Below are 26,100 nucleotides of genomic sequence, written 5' to 3' on the forward strand. Positions count from 1 at the left end.
GCCATTGTTTGTAAAATCAGATGCTTTGGCACTAGTTGGATAGGTGTGTGTGTGTGTGTGTGTGTGTGTGTGTGTGTGTGTGCGTGTGCAAATCACATGAAAGTTACTAATGTTGATCTAGTTGGCAGTATTTCATTAGACGTAGAATAAATAAGGTATAAGCAAATATTGTATATTAATGCATATATGTGGAACCCAGAAAAATGGTACAGATGATCTTGTTTGCAAAACAGAACTAGAGATACAGAGGTAGAGAACAAATGTATGGATACCAAGAGGGAAGGGGGATGGGATGAGTTGGGAGACTGGGGTTGACTCAACACAACGCTATCGATACTACGCATGAAACAGACGACTGAGGAGAGCCCGCTCTGCAGCCCAGGGAGCTCTGCTCAGTGCTCTGCGGGGACCTAAATGGGAAGGAAATCCGAGAAAGAGGGGATTGTACACGTAGCTGATTCACTTTGCTGCATAGCAGGAACTAGCGGAACATTGTAAAGCAAATATGCTCCAATCGAAATTTTTTAAAAATGTTGTTTCGGGGAGGAAATTTTACTTTATAATTTTGTAGTGTTGAGAGTAGGGGAAGAAAGCTTTGCCCACTTAGTCACGCCTAGCCGATCGCTGCACCATCCCTGTTTCATACACGATAGAGTGCACGTGTAAATCGTAACGGCATTGCGGAAAGCAAATGCCAACAAACAACGCAGGGAAAGGGGAAAGTAGAACTTTAAAACTCCGTTCCCTAGTAGAGTGAACAGATGCTCTGCTGCCGGTTACAATTTTCAGCGGCATTTACCCTGCACCTCTGCTCTTCAGGGGCTTCCCTGGTGGCTTGGCGGGTGAAGAATCCGCCTATGATGTGGGAGACCTGGGTTCGATCCCCGGGTTGGGAAGATCCCCTGGAGAAGGAAAAGGCTGCCCACTCCAGTGTTCTGGCCTGGAGAATTCCATGGACTGTGTAGTCCATGGGGTCGCAAAGAGTTGGGCACAACTAAGACCTTCACTTCACTCCGTTCACTTCTGCAATTCAGAAAGGCAGCTCTAATAATGAGATTGCAGCGACGACCTTTGTCTGCTCCTGTTGCTCAGCCGCTAAGCCTTGTCCGACTCTGCGACCCCATGTCTGCTCTCCCCATAGCTATAAACTGAGCTGAAAGTGCCCATCAGCTCAGAGGACAGGACTCACTGCTGACCAAACATTGCTGCATTGCCTGTGACGGAGATGCGTGCCTTTAAAACAAGTACCACTTTGCCACTCATGAACGCACTGTTTATGAACACTGCAGAAGACTTGAAACACGACTCATTGATTTTGCGGATGGCTATGATACTACAACCTGAAGATTAGCTGAGCCTTTTTCTGTGTTTGTTAAATTACAGTGTAATCAATCTTTTGAGCAAGCTGACTGGCTGCTTCTTAAGTTGTCGTCTTCATTGGCAGCATCCGTGGGATATAATCATTGGATTTACAATCCTGACGATTCAAGTTTAGTTACCTTCTTATTTCAGAGGTGCTAGAGTGAAGCTTTTATCCCTTACATTAAGTCAGGATTGTTATTTTTTAAAACTTTTGGTAAGTATGAAGTTTTGTTTCTGCCAACACTAGCCCTATTAATTCATGAACGCCTTAATTCTGCTGAAGTTGAGACAAGCCAGTGTTCATATACCAGGTTATGCCACTTGGCCTGATACGATTAGTAAACTACCGCCCACCTTGCACTTTCAAGTGTCCTGGTTTATATGAAAAAGCGCACAGTCATACTGGGGATACATGAAATAGAAGGGCTATAGCAGTCCTTAACTTTCAGGTTAGAGTTACATCAAGTCCCACGTGTAAAGCATTCCTGTGAAGTCCGAGGAGCGTTCGCTGGACTACACAGAGGTTGGTTCTTTGCTCTCAGGCAGCACTGATAGTAAAGAACCTCCCTGCCCATGCAGGACGCACAAGAGACACAGGTTCTATCCCTGGGTCAGGAAGATCCCCCTGCAGGAGAAAAATGGCAACCCACTCCAGTATTCTTGCCTGAAAAATTCCATGGACAGAGGAGCCTGGCAGAATACAGTCCATGGGGTTGCAAAGAGTCAGACAGGACTGAGCGACTTAGCACACAGCGCGATACTGCTAGTAGAACTCGGTAGTACTTAGTAGTTAAACGTGGACATTATCCTAACGTCGTGTTAGGTGGTATTCATACCCGCGTTTTTTTCAGATGGTCATCTTATTTTAGTGTTTCCTTATTTGGCTGGGCTGCGTCTTGGTTGCAACAGGCAGCGTCTTTAGCTGTGGCGTGTGGACTCTAGCTCCCTGACCGGAGGTCGAACCTGGCCCCTGCATTGGAAACTTGGAGTCTTAGACGTTGGACCGCCAGGGACGGCCCTCAGATGAGAATGTTGAAGCACAGAAAGTCCGATAATCTGTGTAAGGTTGCACAGTTCATCGCTAGTAGAGGTGGGAGTTGTCCAGCACTTCAGGTTAACTGTCTTCTTTCAGAGACATGTTCTCACTTCTCCGCGGTGAATGCAGGGGCTTCCTCGCCGGCAATTACGAGGACACGCTAATGACTGGTCTGTGACAGGTGCTCCACCGAAGAAGCTCAGGGGCACAACCCAGGCACCCCCAGCTTTCAGATGGATTGATTCTGGCTCTAACTGGCTGGATCTTCTCTAACCATCCCAGCAAACTCTCTGCAGTTCAGAGCTGGAAGGGAGAGGGTCTTTGGTCAGAGCAGTGTCGGAAGAAAGAGGTGGATTTATAATGACGATGTCATTTGGGACTCCTGGGAGGCCCTTACTTGGAGGAGGAGGCTTCTCCGGTGGCTCAGTGGTAAAGAATCTGCGTACAATGCAGTAGCCTGGATTTGATCCCTCGGTGGGGAAGACTCCCTGGAGGAGGGCATGGCAACCCACTCCAGTGCTCTTGCCTGGAGAATCCCATGGACAGAGGAGCCTCACAGGCTACAGTCCATAGAGTCACAGAGTCAGACACGACTGAAGCGACTCAGCTTGCAAGCTCTCACGCTCTTGGAAGAGAAACCTGGGCAGCTGGGCTGAACCTCTTCAACACAGCAGCCCCTCGAGCACCTAATTAGGCTTCCCCGTCTACCTGAGCAGACAGGCCCAGGCGACCCCTCAGCCTGGAGAGAGGCCTGCCACTGGCAGATCGTATTTGTCACACACGGCACGCCTGCTAGAAACAGCCCGCTGGTGTCCACTGTGCAATCAGGCATTTTCAGGCCTGACAGTTGCAAATGAGCAGGTCAGACGGAGTGAGTGATTCCTTCAAAGGTACCTGCCTCCTTTCCCCGTGAGAGTGAAAGAACCGCTAATCATTTGTTACCTCGCCTTTCCACCCCAGTGAATAGACAGAGGCTGAAACAATTTTCTTCATTCTTTATAGGTATCACCCTGCCTGCTCCTTATATTTTTATTTTGTATATTTTTGCTCAAAATCAGAAGGACAAGAGTTATGCAGAGACAAGCTCTTTAAAATAGGATTCTACCCCCAGTTCTCCTGGAATGTCATTCATAACATTTGTTTACAGATGTCATGTAGGAAGACAACCCTTTCTCCTTCTCAAAGATATGACTGATGCAGATGGAAATAGCATCCTGTATTTATCTGAGTTATTCCTTTATTTTTTTCTTTCTTTCAAAATATCTTCACATGACAAATCTCAGGTTTTATTAGCAGCTGCCCTTTCTGAAGAGTAAGGCATTTTAATGTTGAAAATGAAAGATTGGGGGATAAAGTAGCCTGACTCAGGAGGACACAGATGTGGGGCTAGAGGCAGTCTTCTGTCCCTAAACCCGGAAATTAGATATGGTCTTTATTACCATTAGATTCATCTCTGAGCAACAGAAAAATGAAAGCAGTGCTGGTTTAAACAAGATAGAAATTTATTTGTCTGTTAAATTCACTTTTCTCTCGAATCAAAGTCAAGAGGGACGACCTGTGTTCTGTCTGTCTGGGTCTTATATTCCATTTCCAGGATCACAGAAGGTCCAGGATGGCTGCTCTAGCTCCAGCCATCATAAAAGCCTTCCTGCTGGCAGGTATGAAAAAGGAGAGGAGAGTCTCGCATGCTGTATTTCCTCAACGACACTGCTTCAAGACTTTCACTCTGTATTTATGGCATACAAGTCTGTGGCAGCGCCTGAAATAGAAGCCAGATTTCCAGACTCCTATTCCAAGCTTTTCCCAGCAGTATGTCTGCTACCCTTGGCATTGTCATCAGATTTTTCCTTTTGAAGGAAGACACTCAGATCTGTGTTTCAGCCCGTCTTTCGTCTTTGTCAGTAGAAGGTGGATTCTTCTCATGGATGCCTGGATAAAGAAAGGTGGTCATTTCAGTTCAACCTGTAGGTACTTCTATTCGCTAATTTGTTCCATAATAGTCATTTAGGGTGAACCTGAGTTTACTTTCTGCAATAGTCTTCTTCCTTAACGTAAAGTCTGCTGACAATTAGGTTATTCCACAAACGTCTTCTATACTTTTACTGGAAAATAGCTATTGTCATCAAATCTCTGTTGATGAAATCATGCAGACAATTTAACCTTGATTCAGCTCTCACCATTGTGACTAAAGTGATAGCCCACAGAACTATGAACAATACTGCTCTTTTGAGAAGTAACTGCTGATTTACTAATAAGCTATGGCACTGGAATGAGACAACATGTTTCACTGACCAGTGAATTTCATAATCCGTTAATGGTTCAGGACTTTTGAAGATATCTTATTTTGATACAATTTAATATTCTGAAAAATAGTGATATTTAATCTGTAAGTTGGCTTATTTCTAAACAAGTTGATAGCCAAAATTACATTTCAAGTATTTCAGTGATTTTCTTTTCATAGCCTATCTGTGAAATGGTGTCCATATCTTGCAAATAAAGAACTTTATTGAAGAAGAGTATTTTAGAGATAAAAATCACGAGGCTCATGATTTTATGTTAATATAAAATAAACATCTGTCAAAGACTTTATTTAGCTCACAAATTAAGGTGAGATCCAGTAAGATCTGAAGAGAAGGGTAAAAAAAAAAAAAGTATGTAGCTGATCACAGTACTGAAATGAATTTGCTGAGAAATATTTGACAGCGTTAAATACAGAAAGAAGTGCTTTTTGCTTTTTGGTAAGATTGCCGTATAATAAGCTGTTTAAAAGTCTGAACATGGTGCTGGGGAGACACATACAAATTGTTCCCCGTAAGAGGAATGAACATTTAAAAGATTTTTAGAAGCTGTCTGAGCCATCCATTCATCAAAGACAAAATTGGGCGATCTCAGATCCTGTGATGAAAACTAAGTGAAATTTAGAGCCACTCCTGTCATCTTGGAAACGTAGATCCTTTCCAAGTAATTTCCAAGCTGAGACCATTATTTGTTGGAAGGGACTTGTCGATGTAATTACCCAAGCTGTAAGAGTGGGTCTTGCGGTGTCATTTCATCATAATTTGAAGCCCACAGAATTTAATCGCCCACTGTTCTGCATCCATCCACTTCCCCATCTCCTCCCCCAGACAAGCCAGTTCTGTTTCCCAAGCAAATGCCTCCCGATACCCTCCAGCGTAAAGAGCACCGGTCCCTGGTTCATTCTTGAAAGGGGGAAGGGAAGCATCGCCTGCAGCCCTAGTTTATCCTCGTTCTCAGGATCCTGCAGGAAGTGGTCAGGCTGTCCTGCCACAGACAGGGAGCTGCAGGTTTGGATCAGGAGGGCTATGTGAGCCCTTGAGCCAGACGGAACCAGTCTACACCTCACTTCGTGCTGCAGATGAAGCTGGGCCTGCCCCAGACCGCAGGGTCAAGTCTCAGAGTCTCAGCATCATGCTGTCTGGGTTGTGTACTCGCTGGTGGGGACCATGAGTGCTGTTAGCATTTAAGGAGTGGATTTAGAAAAGCTTGCTCTCTTAAAAGACAGATTTGAGCCCACATTGCCTCCTTGTGACATTTTTGTGATGTAAACCAGAAAAAACCCAGAATACAAAAAAAAAAAGAAAAAAAAATTTTTTTTTCAATTTTTTAGAACCCTTTGGCTACTTCAGACCTAAACACACAAGTTAAAAAGCAGCCCTCCCCCAGAGCTTCTGGACAGATGACCTAGGGTTAGAGTTAGGGTTAGGGTAATGGAGGCAGATTCTTTACCGTCTGAGCCATCAGGGGCTTCCCTGGTGGCTCAGACGGTAAAGAATCCATCTACAATGACCTCAAGAATCTGCCTGCAATGCAGGAGACCCCAAGTCGATTCCTGGGTTAGGAAGATACACTGGAGAATGGATAGGCTACCCACTCCAGTATTTTGGGGCTTCCCTTGTGGCTCAGCTGGTAAAGAATCTGCCTGCAATGCAGGAGACCTGGGTTCGACCCCTGAGTTGGGAAGATCCCCTGGAGAAGGGAAAGGCTACCCACACCGGTATTCTAGCCTGGAGAATTCCATGGACTATACAGTCCATGGGGCCGCACAGAGTCGGACACGACTGAAGTGACTCAGCAGCAGCAGCAGCAGCAACCCTAAGTCATCTGGCCCCTGGTGGCTCAGTGATAAAGAACCTGCCCACAGTGCAGGAGACATGGGTTCAATCCCAGGGTTGGGAACATCCCCTGGAGAAGGGAATTGACTACCCACTCCAGTATTCTCCCTTGGAGAATTCCATGGACAGAGAACCCTGGTGGGCTACAGTCCATGGGGTCACGGAGTCACAAAGAGTCGGACGTGACTGAAGCAGATACTTTGCTCTTTTTCTTTTAGGGTTAGGGCTTCACATATAGCTGTGCCTTTTCACAGTCTCTCCCCGTTTCAGTTCTTGCAGACAGTTGCGTAGCGCTGCCCGTGCTGTGCCGTGGGTCCCTGGGGATCATCTGTTTGGATCAGAGCAGCCCGCATTTGGGTTTGGTTTTGGTTTCGGTTGGCAGCACTCAGTGCTGTGTGCTTCCTCGACGAGGCGGTTCGCTGCTGCTGGTTGCTCTCCTGTGGTAGCAGCTCCAGCTGATCGGCGCCTTAGCTCGTTAGGGGCTGCACAATGGTGACAGTCCAGCTCCATCAGCCTTTTCCACTTAATAGCTGGAATACTCCCACAGCATGAAACTTCCCCTTATCTATAATTCGGTTGCCCAGTGATACAGCTGGTATAAGAAAGAAGGGAAATTTTCTCAATGCTTCCTTTTTTCTTTACCAGTTTTTCAGTAGTGTGTTGATTTATAAGCATCTTCTAATGATGACCACTTGCATTAGCTGTTTCTTTTTGAAATATCATTCTAAGTTCATGAATGTACGGAGCGTTAATGAGCTTCAGTCTGGTGCAATACGCTCTTAGCTGATGGGAGCCCGTTTTGCCGAAAGTTTTCACTTTCGTCTCAGGTTCAAAGGATTTGTTAACAAAATAAACGGTTTGTTTTATACAAATAGATAGTACAGATATTTATTAGAGAATTATCTAGCTTACTTTCAATACACTAACATTGGAAGGAAAGAGAAATAGAAAAAGCAGAGGACACATCACCAAATTGGGTTTTTGACCAACATCCAGGCTTAAACAGCCCTGGGAAGTCCCGCGCCACAGCACATCTGGAGCCCCAACTAGGAAAAGGCCCCAGGCAGCACGTCCGCTCCTCGTGTGAGACTTCAGAGACTGGAGCTCACGGTTCCTGCTTATAATCAGTCCCGGGACACAAACTCACATCATCATCCACCTGTGAACAAATCGCTGCCCTGGTTTCATGTTAATGCTGTTTGTTGTGTAAACCTTGGCCTGTTGTTACGCATGGGACTCGGTTGGCCAGGCCCCCCCCCCCCAGGGGCTCAGGGATCTCAAGATTCCCCCTCCATCTTATCTATGCAAGTCTTGCCCTCCCAGCCGGCAGTCACTCACAGGCACTCCGAGTCGGGGCAGCAGCATCCAGGCAGGTTAGAAGTAAGGTCAGAGAGCTGTTCTTTGTCTCTGAAGCCTGAACAAGACTATGTATTTAATTTCCTTAACAGAGCCTTTTGAAGTTGGTTTCTGAGCCATTTGTCATGGTCCTAACAGAATTTGATAGCTTCCCTGACAACTTCCTTGGTTTCCAGGGGCTTCCCAGTTGGCATAGGTGGTAAAGAACCCGCCTGCCAGTGCAAGAGACTTGGGTTCGATCCCTGGGTCAGAAAGATCCCCTGGAGGAGGGCATGGCCACCCACTCCAGTGTTCTCGCCTGGAGAATATCGTGGACAGGGGAGCCTGGCGGGTACAGTCCATGGGGTCACAGGGTCGCACACGACTGAAACGACTCAGCACAACAACATGCTGTGTATGATTTGAATATACATGAACAGAAATAAATTATATCTGAGAAAAAAGGCAATAACTGGAAAGGACATTGTTTCTATCAGCATTGTTGAAAACTGAAAGAAGATAATCATGAGAAAAATCAAATCTACTACATTTATTATGTACGCTAGTTGTTTCAGTAATTAAAAGCTATTTCTATGCATTGATTCTTTGTGATATTGATATAATCAGGATTCATATGCTCCTCAAATCCAATCAGCATATACAAATTGTACTTGGCAAAGACAACTAAATTATCTCCGTTTTTAAGAAATCTATTGCACCATAAAATGCCATACATTTTTAACATTTTCACCATGGATAAGACTTTCAAAAACTGCTAGTAATGTAGCATTATTAGGCAAAAGTATGCAAAGCATAAAATTAGCTTATATATTATCCTGTAGCTCAAACACTAAAGAATCTGCTTGCAATGCAGGAGGCCAGGGTTCAGTCCCTTGGTCGGGAAGATCCCCTGGAGAAGGGAATGGCAACCCACTCCAGCATTCTTGCCTGGAGAATCCCATGGACAGAGGAGCCTGGCGGGCTACAATTTGTGGGGTCGCAAAGAGTCGGACATGACTGAGCAATTAACACACACACACGTTATACTCAAAGTGAAGGACTGAATTTTATCTTATTTTTGGCTGAGCACGTAAAATAATTTGTTGCATTGCTATATATTTTTGTATCACAATTTGGGGAAACAAAATAAAAAATAACCATCTCTGGTAGCTACCAATGCAGCTTTATTTCTTTAACCTTTCTAGCTTTGAAGAATTCCTAAAGCACACAGGACAACTAAGTTGCTGATTTAAATGCAAAGCACTGGGTAGTTAGCATGTGAAGAACCAGCCAGTGGGTGGGTGCTCATGTGTGAGATTTTCTTTGGGAAGCCTTTTGCTAAGAACCTCCGTGTGTTTCTTGGCGTCCCTGTTGAGCATGGCTTTTTGTTTTCCCCGTGTCCTCAAGGCATTCAGATGCACTCCTGTTACTGGATGTAAGATGTAACTCCTTCTGTAACAGAGCTGGGAGTGAAACAGCTGTAACAGAATCTCACAAAGAGGCACAAAAGGTATAAGTCGAGAAAACCACCCCAGCCCACAGCCATCTTTCTTTCGGCCCAGAGCGCCCCCTCTTGTCCCAGGAGTCCTGCCTATTGTTCCTCAAGCATCTTCGATGTCTGGTGACTCAGACTCGAGATGCAATGAATTTGTCAAGTGCATCACACATTGTTTAGCAGCTACTTTCATAAAGTCGTTATGCTAAGAGTTAGAAAAATCGAATAGGTGTGGGCTCTGCCCTTGAGAATTATGACGCTAGTGGGAGAGACGAGTGTTAGTAGCAAGTAAGCAGTGTGCTGCGGTGAGCACAGAGCAGGGTGAACGAGGTGAGGGCCAGCAGACAGGGAGGGCTTTCTGCCCGGCAGAGGCACGAGAAACTTCCCGAAGGGGAGACGGACCCTGGCAGGGCCGGGCGAAGGGCACTGCGTCAGGAAGCCTCAGAGAGGAGTGGCAGGCAGGACTTGTTCAGATGCTTAATGGGGATGGTGGGAAACTTGAAATGAGAAGAGAAACCCAGGCCAGGATATGACTAAGATGTTTGGCCAAAGTAGTCTTGGCCAAGCAGCCAGGGAAAAAAGTTTTGAAAAGCAAGTGTGACCTGGTCCAGATAGGACGGAGGGCCCCATTGGGAGGCCCTGCAGCAGCGCAGGTGGGGGTGACGGCCGCCCAGCCCTGGGCAGGACCATCGGAAGTGACGCACGAGAGAGGCAGGGTGAGCAGGAGGCGGGAAGAGTGTTGGGAGGGTGAAAGTGTTTGTTGCTCAGTCATGTCCAGTTCTTTGCGACCCCATGGCTCCTCTGTCCATGGGATTCTCCAGGCATTCTCTGGAGTGGGTTGCCATTTCCTTCCCCGGGGGATCTTCCTGACCCAGGGATTGAACCCTTGTCTCCTGCATTGCTGGCAGATTCTTTATCATCTGAGCCACCAGGGAAGCCCAGAATGAGGGACAAACAGGAGTCACAGGCTGCGGAGGGGCAACCTAGGAGTGGGAGGTAAGAACTATTTGCGACCCCATGGACTGTAGCCTACCTGGCTCCTCTGCCCATGGGATTCTCCAGGCAATAGTACTGGAGTGGATTGCCATTTCCTTCTCCAGGAGATCTTCCCGACCCAGGGATCAAACCCAGGTCTCCCGAATTGTAGACAGACGCTTTACCGTCTGAGCCACCAGGGAAGGCCTTAAGATGGGCTTAGGGCTCTATTAATATCGTACTGCTGCTGCTGCTAAGTCGCTTCAGTCGTGTCCGACTCTGTGCGACCCCATAGACGGCAGCCCACCAGGCTCCCCCGTCCCTGGGATTCTCCAGGCAAGAACACTGGAGTGGGTTGCCATTTCCTTCTCTAATGCATGAAAGTGAAAAGTGAAAGGGAAGTCGCTCAGTCGTGTCTGACTCTTCGCGACCCCATGGATTGCAGCCCACCAGGCTCCTCTGCCCATGGGATTTTCCAGGCGAGAGTACTGGAGTGGGGTGCCATTGCCTTCTCTGATTAATACTGTATAACACCGGGAATACAATTGATACTTCGTAGTTAACTGTAAATGGAATGTAACCTTTAAAATTGTATAAAATTTTTTAAATAATAAAAATTTAAAATTCCAATAAAAACATTTATTAATGGAATGTAAACAGTTCTTTCAGGGAAAATTTTTTTAATTTTTATTTTTACTTTATTTTGTTTTACAATACTGTGTTGGTTTTGCCATATTTTGACATGAATCAGCCACGGGTGTACATGAGTTCCCAATCCTGAACCCCCCTCCCACCTCCCACCCCAAGGGGCTGGCGCACGGGGATGATCCAGAAAAATTTTTTAAGAAAGGAGACAAAGGTGACTCCAAATCCTTTTCTGAAATACTGTTGACAGCTGACATACACCAAGGGGCTCACCTTGAGCCTGGCGTTGTTTAAAACACATTGTGTGTGTTACGTATATCATCTCATTGACTCCAGGTGAGCAATAGCAGGTGCATCCTGTGACTTCACCTATCCTATCACGCAAAAGAGAAGTTATCTTTAAAAAGCATTGTTAGGGAGAGAAAAATAAAAACTTTTATTTTACAAAATAAAACTTGTAAGTCTTCAGGAAGATAGGAAATTTCTACACTTGCATTAATTTAATAAAATAGTCAAAAATTGTATAAAGCACTATTTGGGAGATCCGCAGGAGAGAATTACTCAAAACATCATTCTACTAGAAAATTTCAATACTTAAGGAAAGACCTAGCACACAAAAAATTAGCTAAGTGAGAGTCAATTTAATGAGACAAGTAACACGCTTAATTTATGACCACATATAGAACCCCTGCATTTACAATTAGAGAATAATGTGTTCTCTCCAGAAACCCTTCCAAAAGTGGGCCGTGTGTCAGTCCATAAACCAGTCTCAACAAATTTCAAAGAATTAATAATGCAGATTTTTCTGACAACTGGTAGTAAATAAGGGTGCTTTGCATACATTTGCAGACTGGAAGTTCTCAGTAACAGGTTGAAGACAAAATCTCGACAGAAACTGAAAATGCATAGTGCTAAGCAGTAGTGAAAATACTATTCTACTCATTAAAAGTTACAAACTCAAAGAAGTAATTAACGTTTATAGAGGTTGTGATTATATTAGAAAAGAAGAAATGCTGAAATTAACAAGCTCCGTGTCAAACTTAAAAGTTAAGAAAAGGAGAGTGATGAGGTAAGGTAGAACTGGAAGTAATGAAACTGAAAGTATAGGTACAGTATTTTCTCCATCTGACCCAAGAACCACACATGTGTGAAGAGAAGCCAGCAGGTCTACTGAAGACAAAATAACTGAGCTGAGAGTGGAGCTGCTCTCCGGAAAGACAAAGTTGGCCATCCGGGTTTAGCAAAGAAATTACCTGCTATAGCAAAGGAGACAACAGTCACTGGAGAATATCAACAAAACCCAGGAAAAGTTGGGCTGTAAAGAAAGCGGAGCACCAAAAAATTGATGCTTTCAAACTATGGTGCTGGAGAAAAGTCTTGAGTTCCTTGGACTGCAAGAAGATCAAGCCAGTCGTTCCTAAAGGAAATCAACCCTGAATATTCATTGGAAGGACTGCTGATGAAGCTGAAACTGCAATCCTTTGTCCACCTGATGTGAAGAGCTAACTCACTGGATAAGACCCTGATGCTGGGAAAGATTGAGGGCAGGAGGAGAAGGGGACAACAGAGGATGAGATGGTTGGGTGGCATCACCGACTCAATGAACATGAGTTTGAGCAGCTCTGGGAGTTGGTGATGGACAGGGAGGCCTGGCGTGCTGCAGTCCATGGGGTCACAAAGAGTCAGACACGACTTAGTCACTGAACAACAACAAAACCCAGTGTCCAGAACTCAATTCATGGCGTCTAGGAAATAATGAAAAATTACCTTAGGTACAAAGAACCAAGAAAGAATGGAAGACACTCTCTACATAAAAGTAATTGAATCTGATCGTGAAATGAACCTTATTTTGGAACTGAGAGACAAGGATTTTGTAAGGTTCTTTAATTGTCCCCAGTGAGTTAACATGATTGTGTTTTTAATAAATGAAAATCCCAAAGGAAAACCTCAGCAGAAAAATAGAAATAATAAAAAGAACTGAATGGACATTCCTAAACAGAACACAAATTCTAAAATTTTTAAATTCACTGTGTGGATTTGATAGTCAAACAGTTGTCACAGAGCAAAGACAAAGTGACTTTGATGAGAGATCAATAGAAATGATTCCAATAGAAATGATTCAGGGTGAACAGAGAGGAAAAAATTCTTTAATGATCAGAGCTTCAGAGGCTGTTAGATAACATCAGGGTGCCCAGTATATGGGAAATTGGAATACCAGAAGGAGAGGAGACAGATAAAGGAGTAGACAAATTGTCTGGGAAATAAGCAGCTGAAGATGTGGTGGAGATGTAGATTTGGAGACACAAGACGCTCATTAAACATCAAAGAAACATGAAGCAGGCCCCCTCTAAAGCGCATCGGCCTCAAGCCGCTGAAAGCCACAGACAGCAAAGAAGCCTGGAAGGCAGCGAAAGAGCACAGAAATGACACGCAGGGAGAGAATTCAGGGCACAGTTGGCTCCTCATTAGAAAGCGTCGTGACAGAAGAGGGGGGACAGAACTTCCACTGAAAGAGAAGAAACTAACCTAGACAACCTGTGTTACGAGAAAGGCCTTTCAAAAATGAAGGCTAAAGGAACAGACTTTTAGACAAAGAGTTAAAAGAATTGGTTGCCAGCAATTCATATGATCAGAAATCCCAAAGAAAAGTCTTTAAGAAGTAGGAAAATGATATCTGATGGAAACTCATATTTTTGATAAAATTATTACCATCAGTAATGGTAAATAGTGGATAAATACGAAGGACAATGTTTTTCCTTTTTTTTTTTTTTTGCTTTTTCTTCTTAATGTCTTTATAAGCTATGATATTGTTATAAACAATACTTATAACATTGTCTTGTGGAATGTATCAAGTATCGATGAAACACACACAACAGTTACCACAGGATGAGACTGTATATGCACCTGAAACCTGAGAGGTTTCAACAGTGTGTTTTATGAGAAGTAGCACATGATTAACCCTTGGTAGATGCTGCAAAGTTGAGTACATATTAAAATCTCTAGGACAACCACTAAAAAAAAAAAAAAAAAGCAAAGAAATACAGCTAAAAATAGGAAAAATTAAATTGTAAAAATTATTCAAACAATAAAGTGGAAATAAGGAAACAGGAAAGAGGAAAACGAGAAGCAGAGAAGTAGAAAACAAATGCACACACCCCCCCAAAAGAAATTCTAGACCAAACTCATCATATCAAAAATTTCATTAAATGTACATCCAGTACATTTACCAGGATAGACCATGTCTGGGGCCACAGAGATGTCTTAATGAGCTTTAAAAGGCTAAAATCATGTGCAGAATATTCTTTGATCCAGTGAATTTAAAAATCTGTAAAAAATAAGAAGACCAGAATACATATTTGGAAATTAACATATTTCTCAATAATCACTGGGCCAAGCAGATTTTACAGGGAAAATTAGAAGTAATTTGAAGTGAATAATAACATAATTCAGCATATCAAAATTTGTCAGATGTAAGTAATACGATGCATGAAGAAGTTTTAGCTTTAATAGCCTTACTAAAAGGAAGGAAAATGAAACCAAAATTCTAAGCTTCCATCTTAACAGACTAGAAGAAGAAGAGAAACTAAAGGCAAAGCAGATAGAAGAAAGGGATAAAAAAGAAAAGGGTGTAATTCTGTGGAGCCCGATTTTAAAGGCGTAGCAGTGATAACACCTCTGGAATCAGTCCTGTCCGCACAGTGCTTCCATTTATCAGCTAATTGCTGTGTGAAATGCCTCTGCCTCCACACTGGCTCAGCGTCACCCCCTGCACCCAGAGAGCTAGTATTCTTTCTTTGTTAAAAGATTTTATTTGAGTATAGCTAGTTTACAGTATTGTTAGTTTCAGCTGTACAGAAAAGTGAATCAATCACGCACATACCTATATCCACGCTTTTTTTTGGTTCTTTTCCCATTTAGGTTATTACGAAGTTTTGAGTAGAGCTGCTTGTGCTATCGAGTAGGTCCTTATTCGCTGTCTTCATTTACGTAGAGTAGTGCACGTACGTCAATCCCCGTCTCCAAATTATTATTTCTTCTTCCCATTGTGTGCTCTGCCTCCTGTCCACCTACTATTTTTTCAGAAAGTTTCAGTTCAGTTCAGTTGTGTCTAACTCTTTGCGACCCCATGGACTGCAGCACTCAAGGCCTCCCTGTCCATCTCCAACTCCCGGAGTTTACTCAAACTCATATCCATCGAGTCGGTGAAGCCATCCAAACATCTCATCCTCTGTTGTCCCCTTCTCCTCCTGCCCTCAATCTTTCCCTGCATCAGGGTGTTTTCAAATGAGTCAGCTCTTTGCATCAGGTAGCCAGAGTATTGGAGTTTCAGCTTCAACATCAGTCCTTCCAGTGAACACTCAGGACTGATTTCCTTTAGGATGGACTGGTTGCACCTTTTCATTTATATAGTATGTGTACACAGCACACAGACACAGACCCCCATGCCTACATGCCTGTACACTCACACACACACACACAGACACACACACACACCTCTACATGCGTATGATTCAGTGAAATTGCTCTATTAATTTTTTAATATTTAACTGGAGGATAACTGCCTTACAATATTGTGTTGACTTCTGCCACACAGCAATGTAAATCAGCCGCAAATACACACATGACCCCTCCCTCCTGATCCTCCCCACCCCCCATCCCATCCCACTCCTCTAGGGAGTCACAGAGCACCAGGCTGAGTTCCGTGCGCCCGTTTAGCAGCTTCCCACTGGCTGGCTGTTTTACACATGGCAGCATATGTGTGTCAATTCATGTATATTACCTCTCGGTTCATCCCACCCCCTCCTTCCCCGGCTGGGTCCAAAGTCTGTTCTCTGTCTGTGTCTCTATCCCTGCCCTGCAAATCAGTTCATCAGTTCCATTTCTAAGGGGATATTTGGAATCTCAGTTGATTTACAAAGGACCAGTGTCACTGAAGATACAACGTATCGAGGCGGAGATACACATAAGGGCTGCTGCTGCTGCTAAGTCGCTTCCGTCGTGTCCGACTCTGTGCGACCCCATAGACGGCAGCCCACCGGGCTCCCCCGTCCCTGGGATTCTCCCGAACTGCCAGTTCCTCCAGACATAGCCAAGGGAGCTGTGGGCCAAAGGAAAGCAGTCTTGCAGGATGCAGATGTGGGTTTGCGCATGGGCACATGTAGATTTCACCCTAACATGGGCACATGTAGATTTCACCCTAACGTTTCAGACGCAGGGAATCAAGCCCTTTAGTACCAGCCACCTTCCAACTCTTGGGGTAGAAGGTTCCATAATCTGCTCATTTGTGTGTCCCACTCCAAAAAATTCTAGAATGTTCTAAAGGTGGTGTGTGCTTGCACAAGTAGAGCAGGAGAAACGATTCAGAGAGAGGCTTCACGTGCAGTTATATGAAAAGGCGCTGAATATGTTTCACCATACTTAATGGATCCTTCAATGAAACACAGGATATATTTTTGTTGGAACTGGGTCAGTTCATTTTACCTAAATGTCTACCAAGAGGTAGTGAGTTCCTTGGAGTTTCATGTTTCTTTTTTATTTTCTCTCTTGTAGATAAAGAATTCATCTACAGAGAGCAGAAAGGAAATGTGATACTGCGGAATGTTGAAACAAATACTTCTACGGTGTTAATAGAAGGCAAAAAAATCGTAAGTACTCCCTTTAATGACCAGGATAATTTCAGTTTTCCCGCCTTCGAGTCAATAAACCAGAAAATGACTTTAGGTTTCAACTTTCAGTATAGCCAAGCAGAAGCAATAAATTTATAAGACCACAGACTGAGCAGCTGAAGATAATGTGAAACTGAGACCACACTAATTTAATAAGCTGAAAGCATGCTTTCTCTGAGTGCCCAGAAAGTTCCTCTGCAGGTGTTGGAAACAAGTGTTGCATATCACATATAATTGAAAGGCGAGTCCTAAGGCTTCGCACATTTACAGAACAATTGGGGGTAATGCAGAGAATACTTCAGGATGGCTTGCTCGATCTCATTTTTTAAAAAACGCATCCTCGCGTGCACAGGGCGTATTAACTTAGGGACTGACAGTACTTACTCTATAATGACATGAAGTGATGTTTATGCTTTGGAACAAGGACGGAGTCGATATGAATGCCAGTACTTCATCATTGGGAATACCTGTTTTCCCAAAGATAATGGCATTAAGATTTGGAGCCCTTGTACAGCTAATGGTATTTATTGAAGAATTGACTGAAGTTATGTACCAGAAATCAATTTAAAGAGCATCAACTCTTTTTTTTTTTCACACATGTTCACGCTCATTTTTAGAAGGAATCAATCTTCAGCTTTAGGGAATCTATCCTTTTCTTGTCCGATATGCTGAAAGGAAGTCACGGGAAGAAACTAAGGCAAGTCTGTTAAACGAGAGACTTGAAACAGACCAAGAATTTGCAGTCAGAATGGTCATAACAAGCATCTGGTGTGAATGAGAAACACAAGGAATCCTGGAATTCTGGGATCTGGGGATTAGAGCCCACAGTGGCAGGTGGGGGTAGGGGGCGAGGGGCAGGGGAAGAGCTGCCTGGATTTACAGCTAAGGATCCTGAGCCCAGCAAGGGAGTGAGCTTGAGGACCCTGGGTGAGGACTCAGGCTGGTCCCTGGAGCCTCCATCCCAGACAAGAAAGGATGAGAGGACCACTCCATCTTTGTGCTGCCCCATCCCGCCACCCACACAAATGCTGCCCCACCTTCTCCTGAACACAAAGCTTGCCTTCTCAACACTTTTCATTTCTTTTCTTTTGTTCTTTAAAAGTAAGCATTTTAGTGGTGTTTAGAATGAAATGGATCCCGCCCTTTACAGAGACTTTTTGCGGAGGTGAGGGAGGCCTGGAATAGCTGTATGACGGTATAATTCCCAAAACGACAGGTTTATTGAATTCAATAGTATTCTGGCAAAGTAGGACCTGACCCAGAAAGAATGAATGTGCCTGCATTTCTTTGTGTTAAAAAACCATCTGTGATAGAATGAGTGCCCTTAGAAAAGCTGATTCAACTCACTTAAAAATACAGGAGCTGCAGAAATGGTTTTCTAATAATAATCGAGAGGAGAAAGGAATGGGACTGTTGGTGAGGGTAAGTACGTGTTAGTGTCAGGATAGTGGCGATACTTCCAGTGAGGACATCGGTTTGCTGACAGCGGGTGCTGTCCATACAGCTACGGAAGACTAGGAAGGGCCTTCTCTTTCTCAGATCAATGCCTTGTGACAGACCGTGCATTGTAACTGAAGTTGTTTTAGTCAAGTAATAAAGCAACTTTGGAAAACACCTTAGGTAGAGAAAAAGGGGAAGACCTTTCCTTGAACATCAGAAGGCGTATCCTGTATAATTAAATTTCTTCTTAACATGTCATTTATCCACTCACATCAGAAACATCTGTTGAGTGCCAAAGGTATACATACATTCTGATTAATACTGTTCATGATCAAGCCAGTTTATTCCTGGCTCAAAGCTGCATGTAAAGACTCCTATAAACAGACCTCAGATAAGTTCAGTTCAGTTCAGTCGCTCAGTCGTGTCTGACTCTTTGTGACCCCATGGACTTCAGCACGCCAGGCCTTCCTGTCCATCACCAACTCCCAGAGCTTACTCAATCTATGTTCATTGAGTCGGTGATGCCATCCAACCATCTCATCCTCTGTCATCCACTTCTCCTCGCACCTTCAATCTTTCCCAGCATCAGGGTATTTTCAAATGAGCCAGTTCTTCCCATCAGGTGGCCAAAGTATTAGAGTTTCAGCTTCGGCATCAGTCCTTCCAATGAATATTCAGGACTGATTTCCTTTAGGATGGACTGGTTGGATCTCCTCGCAGTCCAAGGGACTCTCAAGAGTCTTCTCCAACACCACAGTTCAAAAGCATCAATTCTTCGGTGCTCAGCTTTCTTTATAGTCCAACTCTCACGTCCGTACATGACCACAGGAAAAACCACAGCTTTCACTAGACGGACCTTAAGAGGAAAAGTCATTGGCAGCCTGCATCCTCATTTAGAACACAGAAGCTCTGGATTTAAGTTCTTTTGAGCCAGTTAAACTTCTTATTCTTCAGCGCCTCCATCTGCAAGTTAAAGCCGATGGAACGATCCAGCCTTGAGATGGCTGTCTGCCCTGTGTGTTTTCATGAGCAAACGTGAAGAAAGGGGAGCACAGTCCTCTGAGGGTTGGGGCCAAGGGACCGTCTGCTCCCGGGAGGGTGCGTGGGCTGCAGAGAGCAGGAACACAGGGCAGTGACTCCTCTGATCTGCCCTCTTCCCTCTGCAATGATGGCTCACCAAGCAGTCTCTCCTTATTCGAAACTCGGAAGCTTGAGACTGTTTCAGTGATAAAGGTAAGCTGAGAGAGAGAACTGTGCTGCCTGGGAGGCTACCTGTAATCTTTGGGTTTATCTTAAAACAACCCAGAACCAGTGGAGAAATGAACGTGAAGCAGTGAATGCCTGGGTCAGTTCAGACTATCAACCTGCAGTCTGACCCCTAACCTCATCCTCCTTCCCCAGCCTCACAGGTACCGTCACATAGGGTGGGTACCCCAGCCCGCTGGCCTTAAGCATCGTCCTGGCTCCGTGGCTTCTGTGACGGGCTCTTTCCCGGGATGGATCAATGGACGGGGATGAGACTGAATGCAACTCACACTAGCCAGTCCAGCAGAAGGGCTTTCCAGATCGTTGATGGTGATGCAGGCGAGAGCTTGCGCTGTGCTGGGCTCACCTGGAGGGGTCTCACTTGCCCCCCAGACAACTTCCTTTAACAAAAAGGAGGTCGTTTGTCCTTTCTCACACCTTCAAATGGTAGAAATCAGATCATGAAATACTTCAGAACTCCACAAATAGTTTAAGCTGTGAGCTCAAGGAGACATTTAGCATTCTGTGGTAATTCCATCCTGGTTTGCACTTACTTGCATTCTTTGGGGTTTTATGTTATTTTCTGATCGGTATTTTCAGATCCTTATTATTTGGTAGTGTGTCATATTTGATGTGACATGATAATTGACTTTAGGAAGGATTTACCAAAATATCTTGGCCAGGGGACTTCCCTGGTGGTTAAGACTTTGCCTTCCAATGCAGGGAGTGCAGGTTTGATCCCTGGTTGGGAAGCTGAGATCCCACATGCCTTGCAGCCCTCCCCCCAACCAAATAAACAAACAACCAGAAAGCAGAAGCAATGTAACAAATTAAGTAGAAACTTAAAAATTTAGTACACATCTGAAAAAATCTTTAAAAAAAATCTTGGTTCACTTTCCGATTTTTTGAATACTTTTGAAGCATTCCTTTTAGATTTCTATGGGAAATGAAGTCACAAGCACATTGTCTGGGAGCCGGGGACCTGTGCTGCTCAGCTGCAGAGCACATCAGAGGCAGGTTCTGCCTGGTTGAGTTTTGTCTCTTCCACGGTGCTTGGCACTGTGACCTGCACACAGTAGGTGCTCCATAACTGTGTATTGTGTGAATGAACATAAAAGTTCACAAAGCAGGAGTAAGCCGTCGGTCTCCCGGAGCATCAGCGCGGTAAGGATGGGGGCGGGTCCTGACCCAGCTCCTCCCCATGCTGGCGTTGCTGTCTGCTCAGGAGCCGGAGGCCTTCAGGCAGCTGTCCAAGCTCTGTGCATCCTCTCCCACCTCCCAGGAGCATTTTCTGGACCACATGAGAAGACAGACGTGGCAGACTGAGATGTGAGCGTCAGTCAACATGGCTCAGGATTGTGGGAGAGCCGCAGCGGATCAAGGATCTGGCAGGATGAGCCAGTGGCAGCTCTAAATAGAGATACCCAGGGTGACTAGGTCAGTAGTGGTGGATGGAGAATTAGCATCCTTGGCTTCCAGCCCCTTCCCTGTAGGAGCTGGGTCTAGGCTGTGTCCCAAAATGAGGCAAGTGCATTCCCTCCAATTTCTAAAAATAGAGTCTAAGCCAGCTTTCACGTGGATTCTGTGCACGCAGCCCTCATTGTACTGAGTTTTGCAGATACTGTGTTTTTTCCACAAATTGAGGGTTTGTGGGCACCTACGTCAACCAGGTCTTCCGGTGCCATTTTTCCAACAGCATTTGCCCACCGTGTGTCTCTGTCACGTTTTGGCAGTTCTCACCGTACCTCAGATTTTTCACTCTGTTTGTTATGGGGAACTGTGATCTGTGATTTTTGATGTTGCTATTGTAATTCTTTGCAGGGCACCCTGGGGAGCACCCGTATAAGAAAGCAAATTTAATTGAAAATGTTGTGTGTGTTCTGACTGCTCCCCACTCCCAGCCATTCCCCTGACCTTCTCTTCTCAGTCTCTCTGTTCCCTGAGACTCAACAGTATTGAAATTGGGCCAGTTAATGGCCCTACAAGGTCCTCTAAGTATTCAAGTGAAAGGAAGAGTCACATGCCAGGCCTCTCACTTTAAATCAAAAGTCAGAAGTGGTGAAGCGTAGTGAGGGAGGCTCCTCAAAAGCCACAACAGGCCAAAAGCTAAGCCTCTGGCCATTTACCCACGTTGTGAACGCAAAGGAAGAGTTCTTGAAGGAGGTGAAAGTGCTCCTCCAGCGACCACACGAGTGATAAGAAAGCGAAATAACCTCATTGCTGTCGTGGAGAAGGTTTTAATGTTCTGGACAGAAGATCTGAACAGCCACCGCATTGCCTTAAGCCAAAGTCTAATCCAGGCACGGCCCTAACTCTAAAGTTCTCTGAAGCCTGAGACAGGTGAGGAAGCTGCAGGAGAAAAGTCTGAAGCTGGCAGAGGCTGGTTTGTGAAGTCTGCGCGAGGAAACCATCTCCCTAGCATCCAGTGCAGAGTGAAGCCAGCAAGTGCTGATGTAGGAGCTGGGTCATCCAGAAGACCTAGGTAAGATGATCAGTGAAGGTGGCTACAGTAAGCCACACAGTTTCAGTTTATTGGGTTGGCCAGAATCCCAGCAGATGGACCAGGTGAACTTTTTGGCCAGCCCGATAGGTGGAACAGTCTTCTGTCGGAAGAAGACAGCATCAAAGACCATAGATAGAGACAAGTCAATACCTGGCCTCAAAGCTTCAAGGGACAGGCTGACTCTGGCATTGAGGGTTAATGCAACTGATGACTTTCACTTGAAGCCAGTGCTCAGTTACTGTTCCAGAAGTCCTAGGGCCCTTAAGAATTAGGCTAAATCCACTCTGCCCTGTGCTCTATAAATAGAACAACAAAGCCTGGATGATGGCTCATCCGTTTACCACATGGTCTACTGAATATTTTAAACCCACTATTGAGACCTACTGCTCAGAAAAGAAGATGCCTTTCAAAATATTACTGCTCATTGACAAAGCACCTGGTCCCCAGAAGCTCCGATGGAGATGTACAACAAGATTAACATTCTCATGCCTGCAAACACAACTATTCTGTAGCTCATGGATCAAAGAGTAATTTTGATTTTTAAGCCCATTAAGAAATGTTTCCTTAGACTATAGCTGCCATAGGTAGTGATTCCTCTGATGATCTGGGCAAAGTCAATTGAAAACCTTTTGGAAGGGACTCACCATTCTAGATGTTAAGAACATTCATGGGAAGAGGCCAAAGCACCAGTGTTAACAGGAGATTGGGAGAAGTCGAGTCTAACCCTCATGGATAACTCTGAGGGGTTCAAGACTTCAGTGGAGGAAGTAACGGCAGGTGCGGAAACAGCGGGAAAACTAGAATTAAAAGTAGAGCCTGAGGATGCACCTGAATGGCTCCAATCTCATGATATATTTGAGTGGATAAGGAGTTGCTCTTATGGATGAGCAAAGCGAGTGGTTTCTTGAGATGAAGTCTACTCCTATGAAGATGCTGTGAAGATGGTTGACATAACAACAGAGAATTTAGTGCGTTCCTCCAACTTTCCGATGAAGCAGCAGCAGTAGGTTTGAGAGCACCGACTCCAGTTTTGAAAGACGTTCTACTGCGGGAAAAGCACTTTCAAACAGCATTGCATGCTACAGAGAAATTGTTCCTGAAGGGAGCAGTCAATCAGTGTGCAAACTTCATTGCTGTGTTATTTCAAGAAATTGCCACAGTCATCCCACTGATTCTCTTTCTCCAGTGCAAGTGCATTTAAAATGGGCTTAATAACATAAATTTCACAGGGGCTGAAATTCTTACAGAAACTCACCACCATCTCTCCAATTCTTCTAAAACATCATAGTGCAAAAATGCTCCACAGGAAGCAGAGAGCCTCTGCTTGAGATTTCAGTATCTAAAGCGGAAGTAGTCTTTGCAGATTGTGTTATTCAAACCCTCCCTTTCTTCCGTGAGGAAACCAAGAGAGTCCACAGACAGCTGTGACTTGACCTCCACTTCATGAGCTGTGGGTCCAGCAGGCTGGTTCAGCACAGGCCTCCGTGTTACCTGCGGCACTCATCCTTTTACGCTGTCTGCACTTGCAGTAGCATCGGTCAGCCAAGAGCAGTGCCGTGGATACCGGCATTCATCGCATTACTTACATTGTTCCAGGTGTTGGGAAGCAACTTAGCGATGCATCCAAGGTTAACAAAAATATTTTCGTCTTCTGACTCATTCCAGGGAATTTGTCATAAGTAAATTTTCTAAAACGTTTCTTGAAATAGTGAAAAGACGTGACGCTTGAGAAATGAGATCAGTAAGCAAGTAAAACTAGGCTTCCCTCGTAGCTCAGTTGGTAAGTAAGGGTAAATTAAAGGGGCTTCCCTGGATGGTCCAGCGGTTGAGATTCCACCTTGCGATGCCGGGGACGTGGGTTCCATCCCTGGCTGGGGAGCTAAGATCCCACATACCTCGGAGAAACTAAGCCGGCAAGCAGCAACTGCCGGACCCACAGGCCATGGCTAGAGAGGCCTCATGCCGTGGCTAAGACCCCGCTGAGACCCAAGGCAGCCTAACTGACTAATTAATTAAACATGATGTTGCCGTTAAAATAATAGTTATGAAGGCTACAGAGTATTAAATAATGCAAAAATGTTTGTGATGTTTTACTAAATAAACACAGAAGAATGCACTTCAGTTAACACCTGTCAGCATCGTCTGTGTACCCTGAGAAGGCTGGGAAGTCAACACCGAGTTCTGACAGTAGCTCGTCTCACTGGGTGGTGAAATTTGGTACATTATTTTGTGGTGTGATGATTTCCATAATTGCTGTTTCAATGCCATTTACTCAGTAACTTTAATCAGATTTTTAAAAATTCAACCTCACATTCCAAAGACATTAGATTTCTTCCATTGATGAATATGGAAGAGCTATAGATGGTTCCTGGAAACACTTGGAAGAGAAAAACAAGCAAATAGAAATATATATATATATCCTGTTGTTACGCTTATGTTAGGCTTTCTCAACTTTTTATGTCTTTACTTGTTTAATTACTGATCTACTCATTTTAATTACTTATTTAAATTGCTGGATTAGCATTTAAATGAAAAGCCTTTTTGTTTCTTCAATTTCTTCCTCTTTGATTTTATATCATCATGAGACAGTAGAATTTGAATTTTTATCTCTCTAAAAATGAATGAATTCTAACTCCCCACAGGGAGGGACATAATTACAAGTGTTCTTAGAGCCGTTCCAGACTCCAGGAGAGAAATGGCCAAGGAAATCCAGAAGGTTCTTCCTTGCACTGATGCCACCAGACCCCCAGCTAGGCTGCGTCTATGGTGGGGCCGGCCGTGCCCGGCAAGCATTTCTGCCCCGAGCTGACTAAACTGGGCCCCAAGTCAGGGCCGTGACGGAGGAACAGCCTTGTTTTGTCCATAATTCAGACGGTCAGCACTGGCACTGATGTGCCCAGGGAAAGGTTTTGTTTGGCCCACGGAGCAGCTTTGTACAAACTCAGTGTCCACATTTCTGGCTTGGCTCTAAAAACGGGAAGATCTGGCAGCAGCAAGACATACTATTCTCACAGATAACAGATCTGGCTGGTGGGGCCGGGGCAGCTGGCCTGTTGTCCCCAGAGTGACCACAAGCCCTGGCTTCTGACCAGACCGGCCTCAGGGTGTCAAAACTTTTAGTCTACAGACAAAAGGGCGGCCTTTAAAAGTCAGCATGTTTTGCAAGAATGCTGTAGATGGCTGTGGTCCGCAACGCCTCTGTGTATTCTGTATTTCTTCCCGTGTCTGCGTGGTTCAGCACATCCGCTCTGTCTTTCTGTGTTTTTCCTTTTTCCTTTGGGGTCTCAGATGACCCCATCCTTTGTATTCCTGATAGTTGCTTTTACTGTTTCTCCCTCTCTTCCCTTCCTTTGTCCGCCTCTCATGTGACAAGATAGAACAAGAGACAGAAGTGTTTTTCACTTATTTTCATTCTCATTTTCATTCTGTTTTTAACTTTTTAGATTGTACATGATTGTATATATTTAACTTTATAAATTGTATCATTTAACTTTTTAAACTATTTTCCAATGTTTATTTTCTTTGTTTCTATTTAAAATTTTTTATTGAAATGTAGTTGATTTACAATGTTGTCAGTTTCTGCTGTACCTCAAAGCAATTCAGTTATATATATACATACATGTATACATACATACATGTATACATACATATACGTGCATGTACACATACATGTATGTATACATATATACACACATACATATATACAAATATACAAATATACATACATGTATACATACATATACAAACATGCATACATACATATATACATATATATATATATGCTTCCCTGGCGGCTCAGATGGTAAAGCATCTGCCTGCAATGCAGGAGACCCAGATTCAATCTCTAGGTCAGGAAGATCCCCTAGACAAAGGAATGGCAACCCCCTCCCTTGCCTGGGAAATCCTATGAACAGAGGAGCCTAGTGGGCTACAGTCCGTGGGGGTCACAAAGTCAGACACAGCTGAGCAACCAACACTTTCACTCTCATATGTACACACATGCCTCTGTCTCTGTGTGTGCTCAGTCGTGTCCAGCTCTGCGGCCCCATGGAATGTATGTGTGTGTGTATATGTATGTGTATATATATATGTATATATATATCCCAAACTCCCAATCCTTCCCTCTCCTGCTTTTAATTTTAACGTAGGTGAGTAGAATATGTTATGTCAATACTTGTGTTTTTAAAAGACCTGAAAAGACATCCGGCCGCAGCCTCGTCTTTCTGCCCAGACCCGTTCCTCTGCAGGGGAGGCTAGGCTGATGC

General features: G+C 44.4%; 1 protein-coding gene across 3 annotated transcripts in view; it reads left to right on the plus strand.

The window, feature by feature from the left end:
* The window catches only part of DPP6 (dipeptidyl peptidase like 6), a 980,810-nt gene that overhangs the window by 682,148 nt on the left and 272,562 nt on the right, over positions 1-26,100 (plus strand). For all 3 annotated transcript variants that reach the window (XM_027969056.3, XM_027969054.3, XM_027969055.2), the window contains exon 4: positions 16,532-16,626. In XM_027969056.3, the coding sequence (XP_027824857.2) occupies positions 16,532-16,626 (95 nt within the window). The remainder of the gene's footprint in view (positions 1-16,531; positions 16,627-26,100) is intronic.

Source organism: Ovis aries, chromosome 4, assembly GCF_016772045.2.
Source record: "Ovis aries strain OAR_USU_Benz2616 breed Rambouillet chromosome 4, ARS-UI_Ramb_v3.0, whole genome shotgun sequence".
Taxonomy (NCBI): Eukaryota; Metazoa; Chordata; class Mammalia; order Artiodactyla; family Bovidae; genus Ovis; species Ovis aries.